At 37.3% G+C, this 22,828-nt stretch overlaps 3 protein-coding genes across 4 annotated transcripts in view; 1 reads left to right on the plus strand and 2 right to left on the minus strand.

Moving 5' to 3' along the window:
* Window positions 1-5,036, minus strand: part of LOC131794254 (anillin-like) — a 38,519-nt gene extending 33,483 nt beyond the window's left edge. For both annotated transcript variants that reach the window (XM_066163792.1, XM_059111763.2), the window contains exons 1-7: window positions 4,904-5,036; window positions 3,916-4,173; window positions 3,026-3,205; window positions 1,623-2,846; window positions 953-1,153; window positions 474-612; window positions 4-135 (exon numbers count right to left, since the gene is read on the minus strand). In XM_066163792.1, coding sequence (XP_066019889.1) covers window positions 4-135; window positions 474-612; window positions 953-1,153; window positions 1,623-2,846; window positions 3,026-3,205; window positions 3,916-4,173; window positions 4,904-4,921 — 2,152 coding nt within the window. In that variant the 5' untranslated portion in view covers window positions 4,922-5,036. The remainder of the gene's footprint in view (window positions 1-3; window positions 136-473; window positions 613-952; window positions 1,154-1,622; window positions 2,847-3,025; window positions 3,206-3,915; window positions 4,174-4,903) is intronic.
* A 750-nt stretch (window positions 5,037-5,786) lies between these two features.
* On the minus strand, window positions 5,787-9,522 carry LOC131794332 (ABC-type oligopeptide transporter ABCB9-like). The gene has a single exon (XM_059111853.2). It carries the CDS (start codon window positions 9,343-9,345, stop codon window positions 6,901-6,903), a length of 2,445 nt encoding a protein of 814 aa, XP_058967836.2. The 5' UTR covers window positions 9,346-9,522; the 3' UTR covers window positions 5,787-6,900.
* Window positions 9,523-9,627: 105 nt separating this feature from the next.
* Window positions 9,628-21,471, plus strand: LOC131794309 (vacuolar protein sorting-associated protein 35-like). Its single transcript, XM_059111824.2, has 16 exons — window positions 9,628-9,674; window positions 9,760-9,858; window positions 9,947-10,043; window positions 10,875-10,998; window positions 11,971-12,156; window positions 13,148-13,370; window positions 13,704-13,991; window positions 15,143-15,291; window positions 15,772-15,979; window positions 16,455-16,520; window positions 17,001-17,090; window positions 17,394-17,516; window positions 17,752-17,931; window positions 18,505-18,744; window positions 18,919-19,062; window positions 19,800-21,471. The coding sequence occupies exons 1-16, from the start codon at window positions 9,672-9,674 to the stop codon at window positions 19,977-19,979; spliced, it is 2,400 nt and encodes a 799-aa protein (XP_058967807.2). The 5' UTR covers window positions 9,628-9,671; the 3' UTR covers window positions 19,980-21,471.
* Window positions 21,472-22,828: the final 1,357 nt, after the last annotated feature.

Raw genomic sequence — 22,828 nt, forward strand, 5'->3', positions numbered from 1 at the left:
CACCTGACAGGGATAAGGTTGCTGTACATGCTGGCATCTCAGAACCAACATTTGTTGCTTTAAATTCCTGCGCACCTTCAGCACCACCAGTTTTCAATTTGTTGACCTCATCTAGACATGCTGTTCTGTGCTCAGCTTACAATAAAATTTGTTTGAATTAGAAAGTCAGTAATTTTGCACCTATACTATTGATAATTAAATTATAATAATAGTATATCATAATAAAGAATGATATATGTCAAAATAAACTTATAAGAAATAAAGTATTTTTTACACACTTTCTGATAGTCTGGGATTAAATATTTAATGCTGCGTTTAGAGGAAGAATATAAATTCTGATTACTCAATGCTCCTATAATTGAGATACAGATGAGTATATCAGTTACTCTATATTTAGTCAAAGACAATTGCATACAAGTATGTAGAGAATTTCAGCAATGAAATGCGATAACATTGTTCACAAGTGCACCTACTTGCTAGTAATAAAACTTTTTCTGCTTCAATTTCTTCCCGGGAACCTTTAAAGGTGATGTCATTGGCAACACACAAATTCAGAGCTTGACTTGCCTGAAGGACAATGTTCTGTTGGTATGCTGCCTCCTCAAGGAGGACCTATGAAGACAGATTTAACCATTAATCCAAGAACTTTATTTATAACAAATTTAAAATAAATATTGGTTTATTGTCTTTCCTTCCCTTTTCTCATACTGTATTTCTTCCCATGTCTACTGACCTCTTCAAAAAATTTTTTCAAGTCAGCAGACACAGTCACTCCTAAAGGCAGATTCTCTTTGAGAATATATTGATATAGTGACAAGAAACTCCTTTTCTATGACTTGTGGGAATGAAAGGGCCAGGGGCACAGAGAGGATGTGAATTTTAAAAAAATCAGTGGTAAACGCTGAATTGTAAATTAAGTGGACTTCATGCATGTACTCTTATTCAAGCATACTTTAATCTCATCTTGTATTCTCTTTGGTCTCTGTGGTACTGGCTCTTTAGGCTTGTGTACTGTCTTGGTAGCATATTGTTCACTAGTCTGGCTGTTGTATCCAGATTGGTAGGTGCCTCTTTCCTCTCTATCAGACTCCATGGAAGATGTTGAAGCAGTTTCTTTCCTCTTCCTCTCTTCTCTCTTCTGTTCTTTCTCAAGCTTACAAAAAAGAACAAAATAAGGTAACACAAGGCTAACACATACAGGTGAAGCCAGAGCTCAGCACTCTATAAAATGTGTCAATAGTAAGGTCCCACAGTGGGATAAATGTCTTGAAGGCCAAGAGGTTTATTCAACGTAACATATACATGGCCTAGTATGACAGGCTAAAACCTGGAAATGTGGTAAAGAGTTAAGGGCTAAGTTTCTCAGAACCTAATAAAAATGAGACATGTACATGTAATATGGAATAATTATTGAAAAAATATTATGTGATGAGTGTTGCTACAGTATTAAAATCTGGATCAGCTTAAAATGCTTATCACATGTGCAAAGCATATCACCAAATTAGAAAAATAAAAATAACTGCTTATGACATAACGCAAAATTCAATAAATATCAAAGATTAATGGATCACAGTTTTAGATACAGGAATGATGAAAAGAAAAAACAACTTCAGCCACCGTACCTGTTTACACTTCTCTTCATAGCTCATTTGAAAAATGCCCTCCCTCTCTTTCTCAAGTTCATCGAACTGACCAAAGTCAAAGGTGAATGTCATTTCATGAATGTTTACATCGTTAAGGTTGACTGTTTCATTTGGATCAAAGTGGGACTCTTTGGTAGGTCTTCTAGGAACTTTAAATGCAAACTCCTCTTTTTTAGTAGATTTTCTTGGCTTCTTTGAAGAGCCTTGGACCTGTTTCTCCCACACAACAGGTGTTACTGCCTGTTTGGAATCCTGGTCAGCTACTTTGGCAGCACTTGGAGGTTTCTCTGTTTTGGATTCTTTCACTGCATTGACTCTGGTTTTTTCCCTTTTGTTCTCAATCCTTTTTTCTTCTGAGTGATCACAGGAAACTGCTTTGACAGTAACAATGCTTCCAGTGATTTCCCTGTTTGCAACAACAACTTTTGGGCTTTTCTCTTCAACCACACAGGCCTGGATGACATGTGGTTGTTCTTCTGTCAGTTGCTTTCCATGATTCAGCTTCACTCTCTCATCACTGCCAACTGGAGTGGCGACAATAGTCACTTTGTCATCTGAAGTTTCTTCCCTTCTATTTTCTTTTACTTTCTTATTGTCAGCACATCTTTCCTGTGCTTCATTGCCTGCTTCATTCAAGTTAATCACTTTTTTTCGTGGTTTTGGCATAGGTAGATCACCATCAGCTTTGTTGACACCATTTAAATCATCAACACTTCCTTTCCTTTCCCGTTTGACTGGAACAGGGGGAAAGTTTCCATTGCCTTCCTCATCAGTGGATGAACTTCTTTGACTTGTTTTGGCACCCTTTTTTTTTTCATCTGCACCTTTGCTGATTTTTGCCATATCACTCTTAGTGTCATTCCTAATCTGGCTTTGATCCTGACAAGTTGTAGGAGGTTCTGGAGCTTTCCGTTTGATCACAGAGTTGCTATTTTGATCTCTGCCTTTGTTTCCTTTAGTATTCTTTGGTGGAGATGGAGCTTTTCTCTTAGCTACTTGCAACTGTTCTTCAGAACTTTCATCAGAAATGTCCTCAGTGACTGCCACTCTTGGGGGCTTAGGGGGAGGTATAAATTTCTCTTTTTCAATATTCACTCTGCTTTTTGTTGACACACCATTCTCAAACACACTCCGTGCCTCAGCCAGTTTACTAGGGGTATGTGATGACTGAGGCTCGAGATATTTCTTGTCCTTTATATTCTCCTGAAAACAAAAGACAGTCAAACATCAAATTAGCATAAATAAGTTACAGGTAAATTTTTCACCCCATATTGTAGGTGCTCAATGTGTTCAGTCTCACAAAATGTAAAATACTACCCAGATATGTTTTAAATGCCAAGTAAACAAGGATATTTATGTTATTGATTATAATAACGAATCACCTTCTGTTGATCCTTTGCAGCATTGGCTTGGAATGCTGCAGATCGTGATGCTACACTAGGGCTGCTGACATTGCAATTGTTCACTCCAGTTCCTTGGGTTACAGCTTTCCAATGTTTCTTTGGCGTTGCACCATTTTCTTGATCTTTCAGTTGCATCTTCATCAGCCTTTCTTTTCTTGCCTAATTGAAAGAAAGATTGGCCATTTTTATGCTAGAGACATTAAAGTTGTCTCGAGACAACTTTAACGTCTTAGACAACTTTAACGTCTCTAGCATAAATGCATCTATTACAATGTTGCGTCTAAAAGGATAATTTTTTTTAATGGTGAAGGAAGGTCCTCCTCTTAGAAATTTTTCCTTCTTGAAAATGAGCATTGAGTTTACAAGGAAGAAGTTCCAAATTGGTCACTCCTTAACATAAAGGTTGAGGGCTTTAACTACATGTAAAACTTGACAATGTGCATGCTAATAGACTACAATATTTGAGATTTGACTTTAATCTTCTTCATCATTCTAAACAGCATGACAGTCTGCAGCCTTTCCCTGCATCTAAACAGTTCAGAGAGCCACAGAACTCTAGAAAAAAAAGTTTGGCAGTCCTGCTAAGCACTTTTCTCTCAACCAATTACTTCTTGCTTTTTCTTGTTACCCTGTTTCCACCAATAGCGTAGCTTCATTTTTTGCAAAACACATAACCAACAACTCCTCCATTTGTTTTCGATGAAGGGCTAACACTTGAACATCAGCATTAGAAATTCTTTATGGTGGCCAATTTACATTTTCAACTCAGTTGATAAAATAAACTTATCCTATAATATTTGAAGTTGATGGTCGTCACTGTGCACTGGTACAGTGTAGATATTCTTCAGTTGATTTTGCGGGCAATTTACCTGAACTGATGGGCTATTAACATCAATGTCCTTGGAATTTTGCAAAATAGCACTTTTTCCACTGTCCTCACTGCCAATTCTGCGTCTTTTGATGTCATCAGTATCCACCTCAGCCGAGCAGCTGTCAGTGTTGTCTTCTGACAAGGGACGCCGAGTTCTATCATGAATGGGTGAATTTCTCTTAGCTCTGCATGCTTCAAGTTCTTCACGCTTTTTGACAAGCTGGTTTTTCCTTGCCTGAGTCCTTGCCAATAATTTCTGTTAAAAACAAATAAATGATCAACCGTTAGAATTTATTTTTTGAAAAGGGTTTGATAGATAGAAGGAAATTGGGAAGAATGTCACAACGAATGAAAATAACTTACACGTAATATAATAACACGCTATTAGCCTTTACTTATTAAAAAAAAAAAACATTTTGTAAAACAGGATTAAACTTCCGTAAAGAGCTGTTGTTTAGTTACTTTTTTCAAATGATTTGACAGTTACATTTCCGATAAGCATCGGTAATTTTTCTTTTGTACTGGAACGAATGGAATGTACTAGTGATTTCTCACAGATCACGTAGGGAAGAACGTTAGGTTAAAAAAATATCTGTTTTAGAAACATACAGGACAACTCAATAATCAAATAATTTTTATCACCAAAAACAAATGCTACGTTTTATCTATAATTTTTCTTCTGTTGAACTGAAAGTCAGCGACTAATTTTAAGCTTTATTACAGTACAACAGCGACGTGGTAAGATTCAAAGCATCTGTTCGCCTGTTTAGGCGAAAAATTAAGCTCTTGCACCCAATTTCAATCTATTTAAGTTTCAACTAACCAACGGCAAGTACATTATTATCATTCACAGAAACAAAACATTGCACATGAACAAGACCCCAGCTGCGTACCCTTGAAGTATTTTTAACGACAAGTTTCGCTTGAGTTTCTCGATTTACGAGTGTTCCTCAAAACGCAAGCAAACAAAGAGTTGAAGAAATTACCTGAGTAAATGGGTCCATTTTAAGTATGCAACTTTATATCATTAGGGTGTTGAAGAACGCTGAATATTCCTTTGTGTGAAAATATCGCCTTAACAAATTTCACCTTCGAACCGTTCACTTGCGAAGTCGATTTGAAAGTAAGCGCTCGAAACAATATTCCTGTCACGTGACTTATAATGCGACCCAGTCCACAACGGCTTAGAATGGCTACTTAGACACCGATCGCGGCGAACAAATAGTTTACTTGAGCTATTGTTTTTCTTTCTGTCTGGCACTGAAAAAAAACCGGAAATATTGTGATTAAGAAAATTTGTCCTAATTTCACCCATCTGTCGTTATGCACTTTGCACAAGTTTGAATCTTTGAGGGGTATTAAAGCAGGCTATCGGTTGAGATTAATTTCTTATCAGGAAGGGGAGGGTAAAACGCGGAGTCTGTCCATTTTATGGCTTACTGGCACACAAAATGCTGAATCAAAATTTAGTTGCCTCTAAGTTTTCTTTCTTGCTAGAAAAACAGATGCGGTGAGACTGCCGTTCTCCAAACTTACACTTGGCGAGGAAAAAAGAGAAGAGTCAAAGGGAAGGTTATTCTATACGGTTTGAAATCTTTTCCAAAATGAATGTTCGGCAGTAAATAACCATGTCTCTCTCGGAGTGTCATCTCATACAACTAAGGGCCAATAAATATAGAAAAACCGAGGTTTAAGACCTGGCACAGAGCAAAAAGAACAGCCAGTGAGATGGCAGATAACATTTCACCATGTCTACTTTCTACTTTTAAGGAGCTGGGTACAAGATTATTCATACCGGGAAGCCTTTGTTGGGGACTGAGGCAAACTTTATTCTCGTCACAGAACTTCAAAATATATAACTTATTTAAACTGTAACAGTGGACTAAGAGTCACATCTTAAACTCACAAAATAGTTAAAATAACATTCTTTAACATATATTGATTAAGCAATTACAATTAAACTGCAGATGGCTTTCAAAATCATGGCTTTGTTCCTCTCTGCAAAATGTTTAAGTGATTTTTTATCAAAAATATTGTTGATAGATGTTCATTTCTCAGGTTGGTGTGTCAACATGCACAAAATGACGTTATGGAATGGTAATTTTCATCACCATTATAACTATTATAGGAGCCTGTTATAGCCTAAGCATCTTCAAAAAATTAGCCTGTGTAATTTCTGTTCATCAAAGGTAATTCATTTTGATCTTCTTCTCATTCAACCATTATTTTTGCTATTAAAAATGGAGGTTTTCTGCAAAAAACCAAATGATATTCAATCATGAAAAAATTGTATAATGTTTCAACAACTCTGTGTAATCATTTTGTTGGCCAAAGTACAAGTAACTGTGGGTTTATCTGCGTGAAATTTAAGATACAGTTGATTAAAATAAATTCTAAGATGCAGAGGGTGTTGATTATAACATGTCAGAATGAGCGTTCAATTTCTATACAATATTCCTCAAAAGAGACTCGAAACTCATACTAAACACTCAATCTGAATCTTTCAAAGCAAATTGATTCACCATATAAACACTTTCTGCAAACTGCATTTGATAAAAATAAAATGCAACTTAACTTTTCATGCTCTCTATTCAATATTGAAACTCACAAAATCTGACTTGCATGCATTTAAAAATGCTGACAGGACTCATTGACACATCTTTCAACAAATCTATGCCATTACCAATATCTATCCTGACAAACCAAATTTATAATTTTAAGGTTTCCTTCCCTTCAACCTCTTCCCTTTTAACACGTAACTTCTCCCTATAATATCCATGCATCATCCAGAAGACAGGTAATGAGAATACTCAAAATTATTACTTAGAGGTTGTTATCTTGATCTAACACCAAATTCTTGTAAGTTATGGACCAAGAAATTTGTAGTGGCAAGTGGAGATAATTAATAAGCAGATCTTCCGAGTTAAATTTGAAAGTTAACCCAAAATAAATGTTGCTGAAGTCCCTTTACAGGCTCACAAGGTCACTTTCTAGACAAAGCTGAGAAGTGTGGACTAGAAGAATAGGAGGAACTGCTTCCATTACGGCTCTCTGAATCATTCTGATCTACATGTTTGAACCCAACATGCAGTGTATCATCAGTTGAAGAATTCCTTCTTTCAAGCCCTAACATTTGGCGGCTCACAAGCTTTGCGTAGAGTCCATTTTGGTGGACTAGCTCTTCATGCTTTCCTTGAGCAATAACTTGACCCTGGTCAATAACAACAATTTTGTCAGCTTTCTCGATAGTACTCAAACGATGGGCCACTATCAATACTGTGTGGCCAGTCAAATTCTTGTAAATTGCATCCTGGACAAGATGCTCACTTTCTGCATCTAAAGCACTTGTAGCTTCATCCAGCAAGAGGATTCGAGGATTACGAGCTAATGCTCTAGCAATAGCAACTCTTTGCTTTTGACCACCCGATAACTGCAAGCCCTTTTCACCAGTTTCTGTATCATATCCCTCTGGCAAATCATTGATAAAAGCATGTGCATTGGAAAGTTTGGACACATTTTCGACTAAGCTTTGGTCAATCTCAACATCATTACCAAGACCATATGTAATGTTTTCCTTGACTGACCTAGCAAACAGTACAGGTTCCTGACCAACCAGAGCCACTTTGTTGTGCAAATATTTGTGATCAAAATTCTTCACTGGGATTGAATCAATCAAAACTTCACCTGAAGTTGGCTCATAAAAGTGTTCCAGAAGACTGATGCAGGTGCTCTTTCCACCGCCACTAGGACCAACTAAAGCAATCACTTCACCTGGTTTGACGCTAAACGACACACTATCCAAGACTGTAATATCTGGTCTTGTGGGGTATGCAAAGGAAACATTCTGAAATTCAACTTCACCTGAAACTTCATTAGGAGTCACAATGCCACTGTTCTGAATTTTGGGTTCTCGGTCAATGAGTTCAAATACTTTCTGAGAGGCACCAACAGCCTCCATAAGACCTGTATATATCTCTCCTACTTCATCTATATAAAAGCTAAGCTGAAGTAGATACAAAATGAAAGATACTAAATATCCACCACTCAGTTCTCCCTTCATTACTAAATGACCTCCATAGAGTAGAACAATGACGTCGATGGCAAGGGAAAGGATTTCAGTGCACCATCGATATCCTCCATACAAATAGGACTCCTTGACTTTAAGTTTATATATTGCATCTTGTTTGTTCCTATATTGCTCATATTCACCATCTTCATTTGCAAAACTGCGAACAGTCTTCATAGAAGATACAACTTCTGCTGCAATTTCATTTGCCTTCGCAGTTTCTTCTTGAACTTCTGTTGCCAACTTCTTGTAGTAGTCTCCATAAATGTCTGAGATAAATGCAACCAAGGGCAAGCCAACCAGAGTTACAGTAGTTAACTTCCAAGAGAGTTTGAACATAAAAATACATGTACCAATGGACTGGACACAGTTACGCAGAAACACATTGATGTTTAATCCAACTTGATCAGACATCTTTGTAGTGTCTGAGCTCAGACGTGAGACAATATCGCCTGTCTTTGTACTATCAAAGAATCCAATTTCTTGTGTCACAATAGAACCAAATAAAACATTATTGATTCTCCTGGTAAATCTTGCTGCAATCAAGTTGAACAGCCCACCACGCAAGCCTGCTGAAATTGCTGTACCAAGTGATATAAGGGTCATAATGAGAATAGCATTCATAAACTTGGTCTTGTCCTTATCAATGGCAATGGCATCTATGACCTGTCCTGTATAATATGGAATGAATATTTCACCAGTTGCTGCAAGTAAGAGGAAAACAGATGCGAAAGAAATGTAGGGGATGTCTGGCTTGCAATAAGACATCAGTCTCCAAGCAGAAATATTGTTTTTCTTCCCATTGGTGCCACTCTCTTCTGAATCTTGAAAGTCGTGAAAAGTGAGGAGACCCTCTCTTCCTTGTATCGAACCAGTTTCTTGTTCTGAAGATAAGGCCGTAATTTTGACTTTAGAGAGGAAATACCAAAGACCATTAGCAATCACTGTGCCAACTACAGTCCATCCCAGGAATGACAAAAACCAAATCTTCGATGTTCTGTCCAAGTTACATTCCGTGCTCACAAGGAATTTGGTTACAACGAAGACAACAACTCCAACACTGTAATAAAGCCAAGGTTTCTTAAATGCAGTTATTCTAGAAACTGCTTCCATTTTGCGTTTAGAAAACAGTACTCCAAATACGGCACCAAGTAAAGTACAACAGCGTACCAAAGACAAAATCCACAAATCAAAAACCGAAGAACAAAATTTGAATTCTTCCATTTGCGAATGGGTATTAAAACTAGAAAAGTACTTTCCATGAATTAGCAACACACCAGATATTAAGGCGTCCATAACTGCTCCCAAAAAGCAGGAAAAGAGCACTTTGGTCAACACATGTCCACGCGAGCAATTCGCCATAATTTTTCATAAATAGGTGCAGGTGAACAAAGTGATTAAACTTGGTTTTGGCAAAGTTTGTTGGAAAATTCACTTCACGAACGTCTCTGTTGAGTGTTAACAACGTTGTTGATACGTAATCTTACTTACTCCCGGCAAAAAAATCAGACTTAACCCGGCAAAAGGTACAACGCTTGCCTCGTGTCTTCGCGACTTTGCCGCGAAACATTCGTATTCTTTCGGAAATACTCGGAGAGGTCTGAGTACTAGGAGGTGTCCCCCAGTAATCGCGGTCACGTGCTACTTCCTTGCATGCTACAGAGTACGATCGGCAGAATTTGGTGAAGATGGTTAGTTTCGTCAGCGATTTTTTGCTTTAATTATGGAACACACTCTCAAATTAAACGTGCGTATTAAATTTGATTCTTTTTGTAGCCGGTGACTGCAACAGCTTCGCAAGAGGACCAGGAAAAACTCTTGGATGAGGCCATCCAAGTTGTGAAGTCTCAGTCATTTCAGATGAAACGATGTTTGGTAGGTGTCGATCCTTATCGGAAATACCACCTTTCTTTTGTTTTTGTTTTTTTTTTCTCTTTTACCAATTTTGAACTCACAAATGCAGGACAAGACAAAGCTTATGGATGGCTTGAAACACGCATCAAATATGCTAAGCGAATTGCGAACGTCGATGCTGTCACCAAAGAGTTACTACGAGTTGTGTATCCTTTTTGTGCTGGGTACTGACAAGCTTCTTATGTAAACTGATGCGAGATTTAACATGTCAACATTTGGCCTTATTTCTAAACGATTCATATTTTACTAATTTATGTCCGGATTAAATGTCTGTTATTAATTGAAGTTTTTCTAATCGTTCGCGGGAATTTTATGAGTTGATGTGTGAATTTGATCAGTTCTTCAATTGTTATCATGGTCTCCTCGAACCTTTGGATGTTAAGTGTTTCCCGAGAGCAAGGTGTCTCTCTTTTAAAATAAGTCTGTTGTTGAAGCCTTCGCTGTGTTTACTTGTTAGAAAAATTTTTTTCTCTCATCGTCAGATTTACATGATGTTGTCTTAATATTAACTATTGATCACAGCTGTATTTGGTAGACTACTGTTGGAGAAAAGCATTGTATTATTTTCACTTTTGGGAAGTTGTTGGATTTGTAGAAATTTTTTAAAATTATTTCTGTGCATTTCTTTTTCCACCCAGTTGGTTGTCTTGATTGATCTTGAGCAGATTAGAATGGTGATAATTTTTTAATTTAGCTTTCAGAAATATTATTTAAATTGATGGTTCATGTGATTTTTGCATGGATTTTATTCTCAAATGGTTTGGGAAGTGCCTTTCTAATGTGCCTCCTTGCAGCCTTTTTGATCGCCTGGCATGACACTTCTTGCAAGTATCTTCTAAGACATGGCCTGTCTTAAAGGAATTACAGATGTCTGTGGGCTTCTAAATTACTTTGGTCTCTTCTCCCCTTAACAGTTTTACTGCTCTTGAAACTGCTCTGTTAAGAGCAACTAAGTGAAATCCTTAACAAATATCAAGATATGGCAATATCTGATGAGCTGCGGCATCTTGAACTTTTCCTTGTGGATGAGTTCCAGAAGGGTCGCAAAGTGGCAGATCTCTATGAACTTGTTCAATATGCTGGAAACATTGTCCCAAGATTGTAAGTATTTCAAAACTGCAATAATGCTTTGTACAACACATGGGACTGATATATATCATGCATTGGTTTTTTTCCAGTCCAGTAAGCCGTTGAGGTAGATTTGAAAATGGTAATTGAACTGCATGGAGTGCAATTTGGTCTGAAATCATATGCATGATTTCTAAATTGAAGAAGTGTGCAGCACAAGTTTGATTTGAAATCACAAGTATGATTTCAGACAAAAATTGCACAATGGAAAGTTTGTTTACTACTTTAGTACATCCATTTTGAAAATACAAAAATTAAGTTGCCCAAATACAGGATTTTTTTAGTCTGTACAAATGATTTATTGATCCAGTATAGAGCTGGTTTGTAAAAGGGTTGCAAGAGTTGTCTTTTATTTCCTTCTAATATGACTGGTTACTTTAAACAAGGCTTGAAACCTCATCGGTTGTTGTTCTTAAACAAAGGTTTTGTCATTGGCTGGGAAAAAAGATGTGATTTAGAGCAAAAAATTGGTGCAATTGATGAATAAATTGCACCTCTGAGAGAAATCCATATCCATTCAAAATGGATATAATAAAGATCACTATTATTTTTAACCTTGAGGAAATTGTCAAATTTGAAGCATATAAATTAGTGATGTGACAACCTATAATATGAATTTTATGGTCAAAAATGAATGTCAGGTCAGGTTTACTTTGTTCTTCCCTTTCCTCCAGTTACTTTATTGTGCTGAAAATCAAATATGTTTACAACTATTTTATGATGAAATAATTGTCAACTACAACATGTCTCTTGTTGGATATTGTCACTTATTCTGTGCGATTTATTGTCCTTAATGTTCTCTGAAAAAAAAAAATTGACAACAATCCTGTGCTGCACAAACTGATATAATAATGAGAATTTTGATGTATCTGGGAATAAAAAGGTTTAAACTCATAACTCTGTTTGCCTTAGTAACTTTCTTTTCTGATATTCTTTTTGTGTAAGGTATTTGCTAATAACTGTTGGAGCAGTTTACATCAAGGCCAATGAAGCATCTCGCAGGGATATTTTGAAGGACTTGGTTGAAATGTGTAGAGGTGTTCAGCACCCTCTGAGAGGCTTGTTTCTTCGTAACTACTTGTTACAGTCAACAAGGAACATGTTGCCAGATACTGGAGAAGAGGAACCAGTGTAAGATATAAATGTTCTTTGTTAACCCTGTAACCCTAAAGAGTGATGTGAATTTAATTTCTCAAAACTGTATCACCTCTGAATCAAACATCAAGGTTTTGAGAATAAATTAAATAAATGTGAACTGAAGAATTTCTTGATTGTTAGAAAAGTTCTAGTTACGTTGGAAATATTCAGAGAACAGCATAGAGAACTTGCATACTGATATTAGGGTGTAAAGGTTAGATTATAAAAAATGTAGGGAGAATTCACGAACCTACATGTATCACGTCTGGTTGGTTGAAACTTTGGGAGAACAGAAATGTTGCAGCAGCAAAGTACTTGCCCCCTACTTTTGACTGTGGCAGAGGTTGGATTCCCCTCCTTCACATGTGGTTTGATTGGGTTCCTTTTCCTTGTCATGAGGGTATTTCAGTCAATCAATCAGTCAAATCCTTTATTCTAAAATGAAAATTGTTGAAGCTATAAAGCTTGCAGGTCATTTTTCTAACAGTCTAAAACCTGAGATTTAAAGCTATCTTGAAAAAGGTAAAATTAACTAAATTTCATGCAAATTACAGTATTTTGATTTCTTTTGGTTCTCTGTTTTTTTCCATCCCCAAAAAAGAGATATTTGTATTCCAAGTTGACCTAGAAAGAGGGGATAAGGAGAAGCACTTTATGGATGTACAGATTAAGATTGTACAATTTATTCTGACTAACATATCCTGAAAGGGTTTTGTCATGCTATGCACAAATTTAGCTTTTTCATACTTAAGTCATGCTTAGCCTATGAAAGAAAAGTGAAAAAGATAGAAGCCAGTACAGTCTACAGGGAGTATGGAAAACAAGTAGTAGAACTTTGACTTTTCCAAGGAATGGTTAAAAAAAAACTGCTAACAAGAAAAGGGTTTGGTAAAACTGACCTTAAGGTAAAGGGAATGTATGTAGTTAGAGTTTCAATTTAAATGATGTAAGGTTAGAGTGTTTATAGCTTATTTTTTGGTTGCAGAGCTGACTCTGAGCACCAAGATGGCACTGTAAAGGATTCTATATCCTTTGTGCTTCTAAACTTTGCTGAGATGAATAAACTTTGGGTTCGGATACAGCACCAAGGCCACACCCGTGATCGAGAGAAGAGAGAGAGAGAGCGGCAAGAGCTGCGCATTCTTGTGGGAACTAACCTTGTCAGACTGAGTCAACTTGATGGAGTTAATGTTGACACTTACAAAAAAGTAAGTTTATCTAATTACTGCTGCTGCTAACTCATTTAACTCCCAAGATCTGCTAATCCCTTAGACCCTAGCATCAGTATTCAGAGATTAGCACATTTTTGTACGTGAGCAGCACCTCCAATGAGGTGACAACATGGTGACTTGGAATAGGCCATGACAGACTACATTTATCATCTATTTTCTCATTCAGCTAGAGAAGAAGTACCTTGTACTTCCTTATATCACAGATCTCTGATATATTTATTGATAGACTGTGAGGATACTCCAATGTCATTTTTACATTTATGCTCTGTAGAAATCACCAAATTAACCTTGTAACTGTTACCTCTTTAGAATGTCCTTCCAGGAGTATTTGAGCAGATAGTGAGTTGCAGAGATCCAATCGCTCAGGAATACCTCATGGAGTGTGTTATTCAAGTGTTTCCGGATGAATTCCACCTGAGGACATTAAGCAGTTTCCTCCATGCTTGTGCTGATCTTCATGAAAGAGTGAACATCAAGAACATCATCATATCACTCATTGATAGACTTGCTTTATTTGCAAACAGAGAAGATGGCGGAATACCAAGTGATCTAAGATTGTTTGATGTGATGTCTGAACAGGTCTCTTCAGTTGTTCAGGTAATTGATGTAATAAATAGAGATTGGTCCATGGAAAGTGCGTGCAAATGATTTTTATCCATGAGTTGTGATGCATCAAAAAAAGGAATGAGTGAATGCAGCAAACAAATTAGTTTTTTGATGCATCGCAACAAGTGAATAAAAACCATTCAAGCACTTTCCATGGCATGATATTTTTATTTCATTTAAACTGAGATTTTTTCACTTTTCAATTCAAAGATTGGAAGTGAACAACTGTGAAAATACACCATTCGTCCAATCAGAGACAAAAACAAAGTATAAATCTCAGTATGAATGAAATAAATTAAGATGAAAGTGACTTTAACACAGCCTTGCTATTCTCTCAGAAAAAGTCACAAGGTTATTTTATCAGTAATATCTGTCAGCATTTAAAAAGCAATCTAGACTTTGTAGAATAAGGTTCTTAGCCATATTTTAACTGTCTAAATAGACTCCTTTTTTTTTTTAATCTGTAGAGAAGTTATGGATACATACTGTGTAGCATTAGGTCATGTGCCAAACCAAAATAACACTTTTTTTAAGTTATCATAGATTACTGTAAAAACCTGCATATAAGCCGCACCTTTTTTCCAAAATTCTTCACTAGAAATTGGGGTGCAGCTTATCTGCAGGAGCATTTGAAAAAGGTGTTGTAAATGCCGACACCAATGTCCATTTTTGTGTTCAATCTAATGCCTGGTAACTAAGCTTTGAATGTTCTGCTCACATTCTTGTTGTAATGCAAAAATCTATGGAAAAACTGTGTTGAATGAAGAAATTCCTGTCAACAAATACCAGAAAAAGATCAATGATATGTCAAAGTTGGTAGAAACGATGTTCATTATAATAAAATTCTAAAATTGTGGGTAAGATTTTGAAGTATTTTCCGTTTTGGTGTTAATTGTGAGTTTATGTTCGATGAACAGTGGATGAAGAAGACTTCTCAAGACTCAACTTTGGATTTCTTTTGATTTCTTTCAAAAAACTTTTTTCTCCAAAATTTGAGCTGCTAAATTCAGGGTGCAGCTTATCTGCGAGTTTTTACACTACTAGACTATTCAGCAATAATAGTATATTACTGGAACTAGAAATTAAGTAACATTTTATAGATGTATAACTTCTGCATGTTACTCCATAACTTTTATTTTTAGGCACGTGGTGAGATGCCAACAGAAGACATTGTTTCTCTTCAAGTATCCCTGATTAACCTTGCCTTAAAGTGTTACCCTGAGAGAGTGGATTATGTTGACAAAGTTCTACAGTACACCTCTGAGATTTTCAGCAAACTTGATATCTCTCAGTAAGCCATAAAAGCATGTTCTGTTATGTAGATTACTTTATACCTACATAAGTAATTAAAAATTAACCAGGCAAGTAAGGTTTTTGATCAGAAAAAGAAAAATAGTCTCTTTTTTAAAATCTCAGTCATACCCATGACAGTTCCATCCTAAAATGTATGTTGCTACAACATTTTAGCTACTTTATTTGGATCCTTTTAAAAAGCAATCATCCCTGCTGTATGATTATCTCATTTAATGACTATTTTTTTATTAATATGACCATTTTTTTTAAGAAAGTCTCATAAAGGTGAGTTTTGGAATTGGACTGAAATGCAGCTGGTGTTTGGGCATTCTTTTTTTTTCATTTTTGTGAAAATTATTTTTCTACTGCAATGTTTTCATTTAAGTTTGCTTTTGATAACAAATCTGCTCTGTTACATTTTATACATGTACATCTTGTGACAGCCATGTGAGAAGTTTTTTCTTTTTATTATTTCCAGTATGGACAAGAACAATGCAGTTTCAAAGGAACTGACAAGACTTCTGAAGATCCCTGTTGATTCCTACAGAAACATTCTCACACTTCTTCAGCTGGAATACTTTGCTCCATTGTTTAAATACTTTGATTTCAGCTCAAGGAAAGAGATGTCACTTTATGTGATTACCAATGCTGTAGAAAGTGCAATCACAATCCCCACCCAAGAGCAGGTGAGTGAAAAACTGTCAGTTATGATAGAAGTATGACTTCTGTGTAGTTGTCTACTAGTGAGCATACTAGATTCTGGATTTGGGAAGTGCTTGTTCAATTCCAGGCTATTGTGCACTCTCCTGGAAAAGACATTTTCTTCATGCAATGCCTCTCTTTGTGTGGGTTATAAATGGTAGAGGCATGTTTTGAAGGAAAACTGATGAAGTTGTTGCTAGACAGTAGCTTGTGATGTGTTAGGGCAAATTATGCAGGAGTGGAACAAGAATAGTCAAGTTAACTTCTGTGAATTTCCTGAGGATCTGGTCGTCTCTCTGAATGGATGTTATGTTCTGTTGTCTTTTTTTTCCATTTGCCTATATATATTCTGGTTGTACTCTAGGAAATTCTAATGAATTAATAAATTCTCAAAACTGACTTGAAAGGAATCTGATACATTGAGTTCGGAGAATTCATGTTTGTATCTCTTTATCTCAGGTTGACTCAGTGCTGAACCTTGTCTCCACATTGGTTTGCGACCAAGAAGACCAACCCTCTGAACAAGTAAGTACTTCACTACTGAGAACCTCTCATGTAAACAATGCAGTGGCTTAATAAAAAGTGAATTGGACTCTGGATCAAAGTTTGGGTTTCAAACCCTAAGCGGAATTGTTTATAATATTTTTCTGTTTTTGGGTTAGACAGTGAACTTAAACACTACCTTTCTCCATCTGGGAAAAGAAATTGGTAGGGCGGAATCTTTAAGGGAAATCTGATGAAATGTGGTGGGTACTTTTCAATGGACTGTCATCCCAGCCCAGGGGAGAGGTAAAATATTTGTGTCATGCTACAGAAACTGGAATGGGTTGCGGCAACTCTCTGAGTTATTCTTGTATATGGACTTGACTTGTTCGATGGATAGCTGCCTTGGTTTTCACTGGTATTTAAATAGTCATTTTGTGGGAAATTTTTTAGTACAGAGTGGATGAGCAATTTGATATGAGGCAATGACTTTCAATTTGTTTTTATGTTTATCTCATGCAGGATGATCCTGAGGATTTTATTGAGGAACAGAGTCTAATGGGAAAATTTGTGACATTGCTGAGAGGTGACAGTCCTGATCAACAGTATCTGGTGAGTTTTTTGTTCTTTGTTCCTGACACTTAAATGTTATGTGCATTTATGGAGCATTTTGTCACACAATGCAGAACATGTCACACAAAGCCGGTAAAGCACTTTTCTGGTCTCAGAGGGAGTAATTGACACTGAGATGGTAATTTGTAGGTCCAGGACAAAAAGTAGCCAAAAATTTCAGTTTTTTCGTTTTATGAAAGCAGCACTCACTGTCACTTATAATTAATAGGAATTTAGTGTCAGCTTTTAGCTTTCACCTGCTGTCAGCAATTTCCTGATTTGTTTTGTCTGCAATTGTGCTAGATTCTCAATGCAGCAAGGAAACATTTTGGAAGCGGTGGAGAGAAGAGGATTAAGTTCACTCTACCTCCAATTGTCTTCTCAGCATTTCAGCTTGCCTACCAGTACAGAGATGCACAAGACGAGGTAAATCTCTTCTGCTTTTTTAAGTTTTTCACTGGCCTACAGAAGTAGCAAATATATTGATTTGAAAAGAGTCGAGGTAGCTGGCTGCAAAGGGTAGACCTACGGCAATATGTAGTTCCTTGAATTGAGAAATTTTGCTCAAACCATTTTTCTGTGAAGGAAAACATTGCAGCTTTGTGTGAAGTGTGCGCTTTGCTGTCTATTTACTTATTTATCTGCGTGTGTATTTTTCTAGGACGATAAATGGGACAAAAAGTGCCAGAAGATTTTTCAATTTTGCCATCAGACGATAGCAGCCCTCGCCAAAGCAGAATACGCTGAGTTGTCTCTCAGGCTCTTCCTCCAAGGTGCACTTGTGGCTGACCAAGCGGGCTTTTCTAATGCTGAAACAGTCGCTTATGAATTCATGAGCCAGGTTCGTTCATTTTTACGTTATTTATGATTCTGTAGTTACAAAGATATTTGTGTCTTTTCTACCGTTCCTTTTCGAGAGATTGCTGACCTCTTTTCGCCCTCGTCCCGTACATGGAGGATGTATAGGAATACGAAAGGATAAGGGAACATAATCAAAGAGGTTTCGCGACACTACCAGCCACGGGAAAGAGAATAAGACTTCTTGCGCACTTTGAAATTTTAATTTGAAAATGCGTTAGAAATGAGACCTGAGGGACGGGCCAGGGAAAATATCAATATTTCATAACTCCCAATTGCCGTCCGTGTCTTAAAAACTTTTGTGCTCAAGTTCCCTTCTATGAAAAATTGTGCGAGGGAAGGCTTGAGAGATGCCGAAAACTGCACCGAAATCAGAAATGACTCTCTGTAAGAGGTGGTGTTTAATTAATGTTGAGTGGCCATTGCATATTTTTCTTTGGGCGTTCCTTGCACAAACTCTGAAAGATTATTGTGAGTATCGAATTTTAGATGATTAGATTTCATTTCTCAGCCCGTTGACTTTTCGTTCCTCACCTTTTTCCGTCTATATTTTCAGGCTTTCGCAATATATGAGGATGAAATTAGTGATTCCAAAGCCCAGCTGGCCGCCATTACCTTGCTAATCAGCACATTCGAAAAGATGAGCTGTTTCGGCGAGGAAAACCATGAACCCCTGCGCACTCAGTGTGCTCTAGCTGCCTCCAAACTGCTCAAGAAACCGGATCAGTGCAGAGCAGTTGTGGTGTGTTCACACTTGTTCTGGTCTGGAAAAAGCCGCGAAGCTGACGGGGGAGAGGTAAGGGTATTTGTCGCGCTCTAACACGATTCGTGTTCACTTTATGCGAATGAAACCGGGATAAGATCCGTTGCAGTAGGACTCCTGGTTTAAGAGTTAGGACTTATTTCGTGTGATTGTTACCATGATCCTGATTTGGGGCTTTTGAAATAGCGTTTTTTGTTTCTTTTTCAGTGTCGAGACAGCAAGCGAGTCACAGAGTGTCTAAAGAAAGCTGTTCGAATCGCCAATCAATGCATGGACAGCACCATTCAGGTGCAGCTGTTTGTGGAAGTACTCAATCGCTACCTCTACTATTTTGAACAGAAAGCAGACACGGTAATATACCAATCAAATTTTTAGCTCATGTTTAAAAACGCTATTATAGTTACGAAAGACTCATTCGCTTCCATGGATGGCAGCTATTGTAAGGACAGACGTGCGAACTAATAAACAATTGAAGCAATGCATGCACTCGATTTGATTCAGACCAATACGCGCAAGTGAGGAAAATGCGCACAAATGTTAGATTGAGCGTTCTCCCCGCGTACCTGTGCGTCATATCTCTGGCGTGCGTGTCACTCCCTACTTAAGCTAGGGGGAAACGCACACGAACCTAAAAGGAAAGAAGGTATGCTACTTCGAAGGGGTGTATAAAAGAACTAGCTAAGCTATTTCAAAGAAATAGTGGGGAGGTCCCTTGATTTGATCCTCAGCATTTTCCCGATCAACTACGGATGATAAGTAGGGTAGGAACGAATTGCAACATGAGAAAAATCTGTAGGTTTCTGGGTTTACGTCTGACTACACAAAGCAAAGTTATAAACTTAAAAAGGCTCAGAACGTAACGATCATGTTTTCTACGTGCCCCCCTTAACAGGATTGTTATAAGTCATTACAAAACGAAGTCTAGATATCGTGGCAAATCAGGATTTTATTGGAGGGAACTGGGAAAGGAGAGAAGTCACGTAACTAGATTTAAAATGAAAGATGTCGCGTTAACGAACAAAGAAGTCCCTGGACAGTAATATCAAGGGTTGTCATCGTGACGTATTCTTTCTTTCTCCAAATATCAGGTAACGGTTACGGTGATAAATCAGTTGCTGGAGAAAATACGTGAGGACCTTCCTGGTTTAGAAGGAACAGACGAAACGGAGCTGATAAGAAAGCACTTTGAAAGCACCGTAGCCCATGTGCAGATCAAGAAAGAATCACAAGACGAAGACTCGCCTTCATACGAAGAGATAAAGATATGAAATTTATTGCCCAGTAGATAATTTTCAGTTAAATAAGTAGTATAACAAGTAAAATTGAAAGAGTGCTGCCAGACAAACTGACAACATGATTGATTATAATGGATCTCTTATTTAGGGGAGGCCCGAAGGACCATCATAAATGTTCCATGAATACAGGCGTCCCTTTATTGGACCAAAGTTAGTGTTCCTAGAGCAAGGTGTGTTTCTAGAGAGGTGCCGCTATGTGCCGTGCAGGAATGTGGATGAAAATGAAAACGAGGTTGCCCAAGATTTCTTCCTTTTCACTTATGAAAGCCGCGATGATTGGTTTGAAATGAGACGTGAAGCCTTCTATGTCACTTTAATTGACTCACGTAAACGAAATCAAATCTTGCCGCAATGTTCATTCAATACCATTGCGAAGAATTCATGGAAGAGAAGTCTGAAGAGTTCGTCGGACCAGAACTTACCTGGTTCCCAATCTCCTTGGTTAAATCTTTGCCAAATATCGTGTGGTCAAGGAAATATGTAGAAGAAAAACACAATACCTTGTTAGGTTCATTTAAGAATTTTACCGGACTAGTTCTATTGCAGTGTAACCTTGTTGCAACCGTTTAATTCACGCTTAATCGAGGTTCTGTACGTTTTCCACCCAGAAGATGTTGCGTTACCTAAGGGGGTTAGTGGCTGGGAGAACCACCTACTGATTAGTATTTTCGCGTTTGTCACTATGTGATATTTTGTCATGCGACGTAAAAAAGGGGTTAACTACCTATGTTTATGAATATTTGCTTATGTTCATCGGCTGGTCCAAATCTTGATGTAAGTCTATGCGGTAATTGTGGATTGAAGTTGGGAATCAGAGTGGAAGAATGGAATGACGATGTTAGTCGGGTTCTACGCTCGAATTTCTCTTCATCTGATCTTGTCACGCACAGCTTGCTGCGGGGCGACTATGAAGGGGATTATGGATTTCGTAGTCAAGAGAAGTACTTTTAGTTTATCTGTAAAGAGTCAAAGAAAACCAAATTTGTGTATGTTGAGGTGGCTATTCTGAACTTGATTTAAAGATTGTAAGCAGGATTTGTTTTTCATGGTTCAGCCAAAGAGCTTTTTTCTGTTTATCTTATGAAATTTCAACCATATTAGCGTGGAATCCTGGGCAGCATTCTGTGTTCTATTTACACCTACTTTCATAATAAGACCACGGTTAAATCCATTTTTTGTGAACTTTAGTTCTAACAGCTTGAGGTCAAAGATCATTTTCATTAACATGGCCTCACAGCAAACATCGTTTTAAAATGAATTTGATTTCATGGACATTTTTGAAGACAGCAAGAGATCCTGACAGAAAACTGTGATAATATTCCTGGGACTCAATTGCATCCAAGCTCGCTTTTTTCATGATATTGCTTTAAGGTAAAGTTAGTGATTTTTTTTCCTATTGATCCGTTAACTGTAGCATAATATCGATGTAAAGTCCAAAATTCTTCAAATAAATATGGATTTTTAATTATTTTTGCGGCTTTTCATTCTAAGAAGCTCTGCATCCTTTACCCAGGTAGCTAAGAGCGAATTTTATTCGTAGAAAAGTCAAAACGCGGAAGAATTGCGCGGAAAAAATTCACTATCAGTGGCATTAACTTCCGTGTGAATTGTTTTTCAGTGGGGTTGGACAATGCGGTTATAATACGTGATTGAACACAGCGAAGTCCAATTTGGCAAAAGGGAATTTGATTGGTGGAATACAATTCAAGCACGTGAAAAATTGCCTAATGTTCATGTAGTGCAAGGATTGTGTATGTTCTGATTGGACTTTGGACGTTTTTTTCATGTTACGTAATGGAATATAAGTTGTTTGGTGTGTGAGTTGTGAGTAAAGGAGCGGAAAAAACCTTTTTTAACCTAGTGATGATACAAATGATGCGAACCTTTCATATTCCGATAGATCTCAACTTAATCGACGAGGCTCTCGCGAAGGCCACTACCATGGCACTTATCAAATGAGCCCCCTGATTACATGACATCATTTACAAGAAAACAATACTCAATCGCTGTGATTGGTGCAAGATATCAAAATGCTGTGATATGATTGATGCGAGATACATACCCCAATGCGGCGATCTGATTGGTACGAGCAACATATCACTCTACACGCCAACACAGAGATTTTTTTTGCAAAAAAAGACTCAAAAAGAGGCTAAATAATCAGAAACAAATAGACAAAAGTTAAATGCTACTGAACTCATCTTAATGAAAAGTTCCAGTGAGGGAAAGAAAAGCAGAAAGACATTACTGTCTCAAATTCACTGACTGGCTTCGCTTATTTCTTTTCAATGATTTTAAATTTCCCTCCAGTTCTTACAGAAGAAAGTGATTTCACATTCAGTTGTACTAACTGCGCTTTTGCCGATTGTTCTCCTGATAAAGAAGTGTCAGGTAGCGTGAATTACATGGTGAGCTGAAAGTAAGGGAGGTCATCGGTTCCACCGGTGATTGGAAAAGACAATGGAAAGTGAACAAAATGTGCATACCGAAGTTTTCTCAAGCTTGACTAAGTACACTTGAGTGTGGAGCTTTTCTTTTTTTCTCTTTCCTTTCGATTTCAATTTTTCATTTCTAAAACCTTAACACTTGCATACTGTATTGCATGAAAATTGTCCGGAAGTTTTAGCTTGCAGATAAAGGATAAACTCTGTCTCGCGGTAACATTTTTGAAGTACAGGACATGAGCAAGGTCGTACACGCCGTGTCTTCTGTTGTTCTTTGAGTTACAACCTTGACTTGCTTGGGACATTTCACTAAAAAAATCTGAGAAGGTACCACCTACTGCTAAAAGCACGGACATAAACAAAAGATTCTTGGTCGCC

The sequence above is a fragment of the Pocillopora verrucosa genome, chromosome 3 (genome assembly GCF_036669915.1).
Source record: "Pocillopora verrucosa isolate sample1 chromosome 3, ASM3666991v2, whole genome shotgun sequence".
Taxonomy (NCBI): Eukaryota; Metazoa; Cnidaria; class Anthozoa; order Scleractinia; family Pocilloporidae; genus Pocillopora; species Pocillopora verrucosa.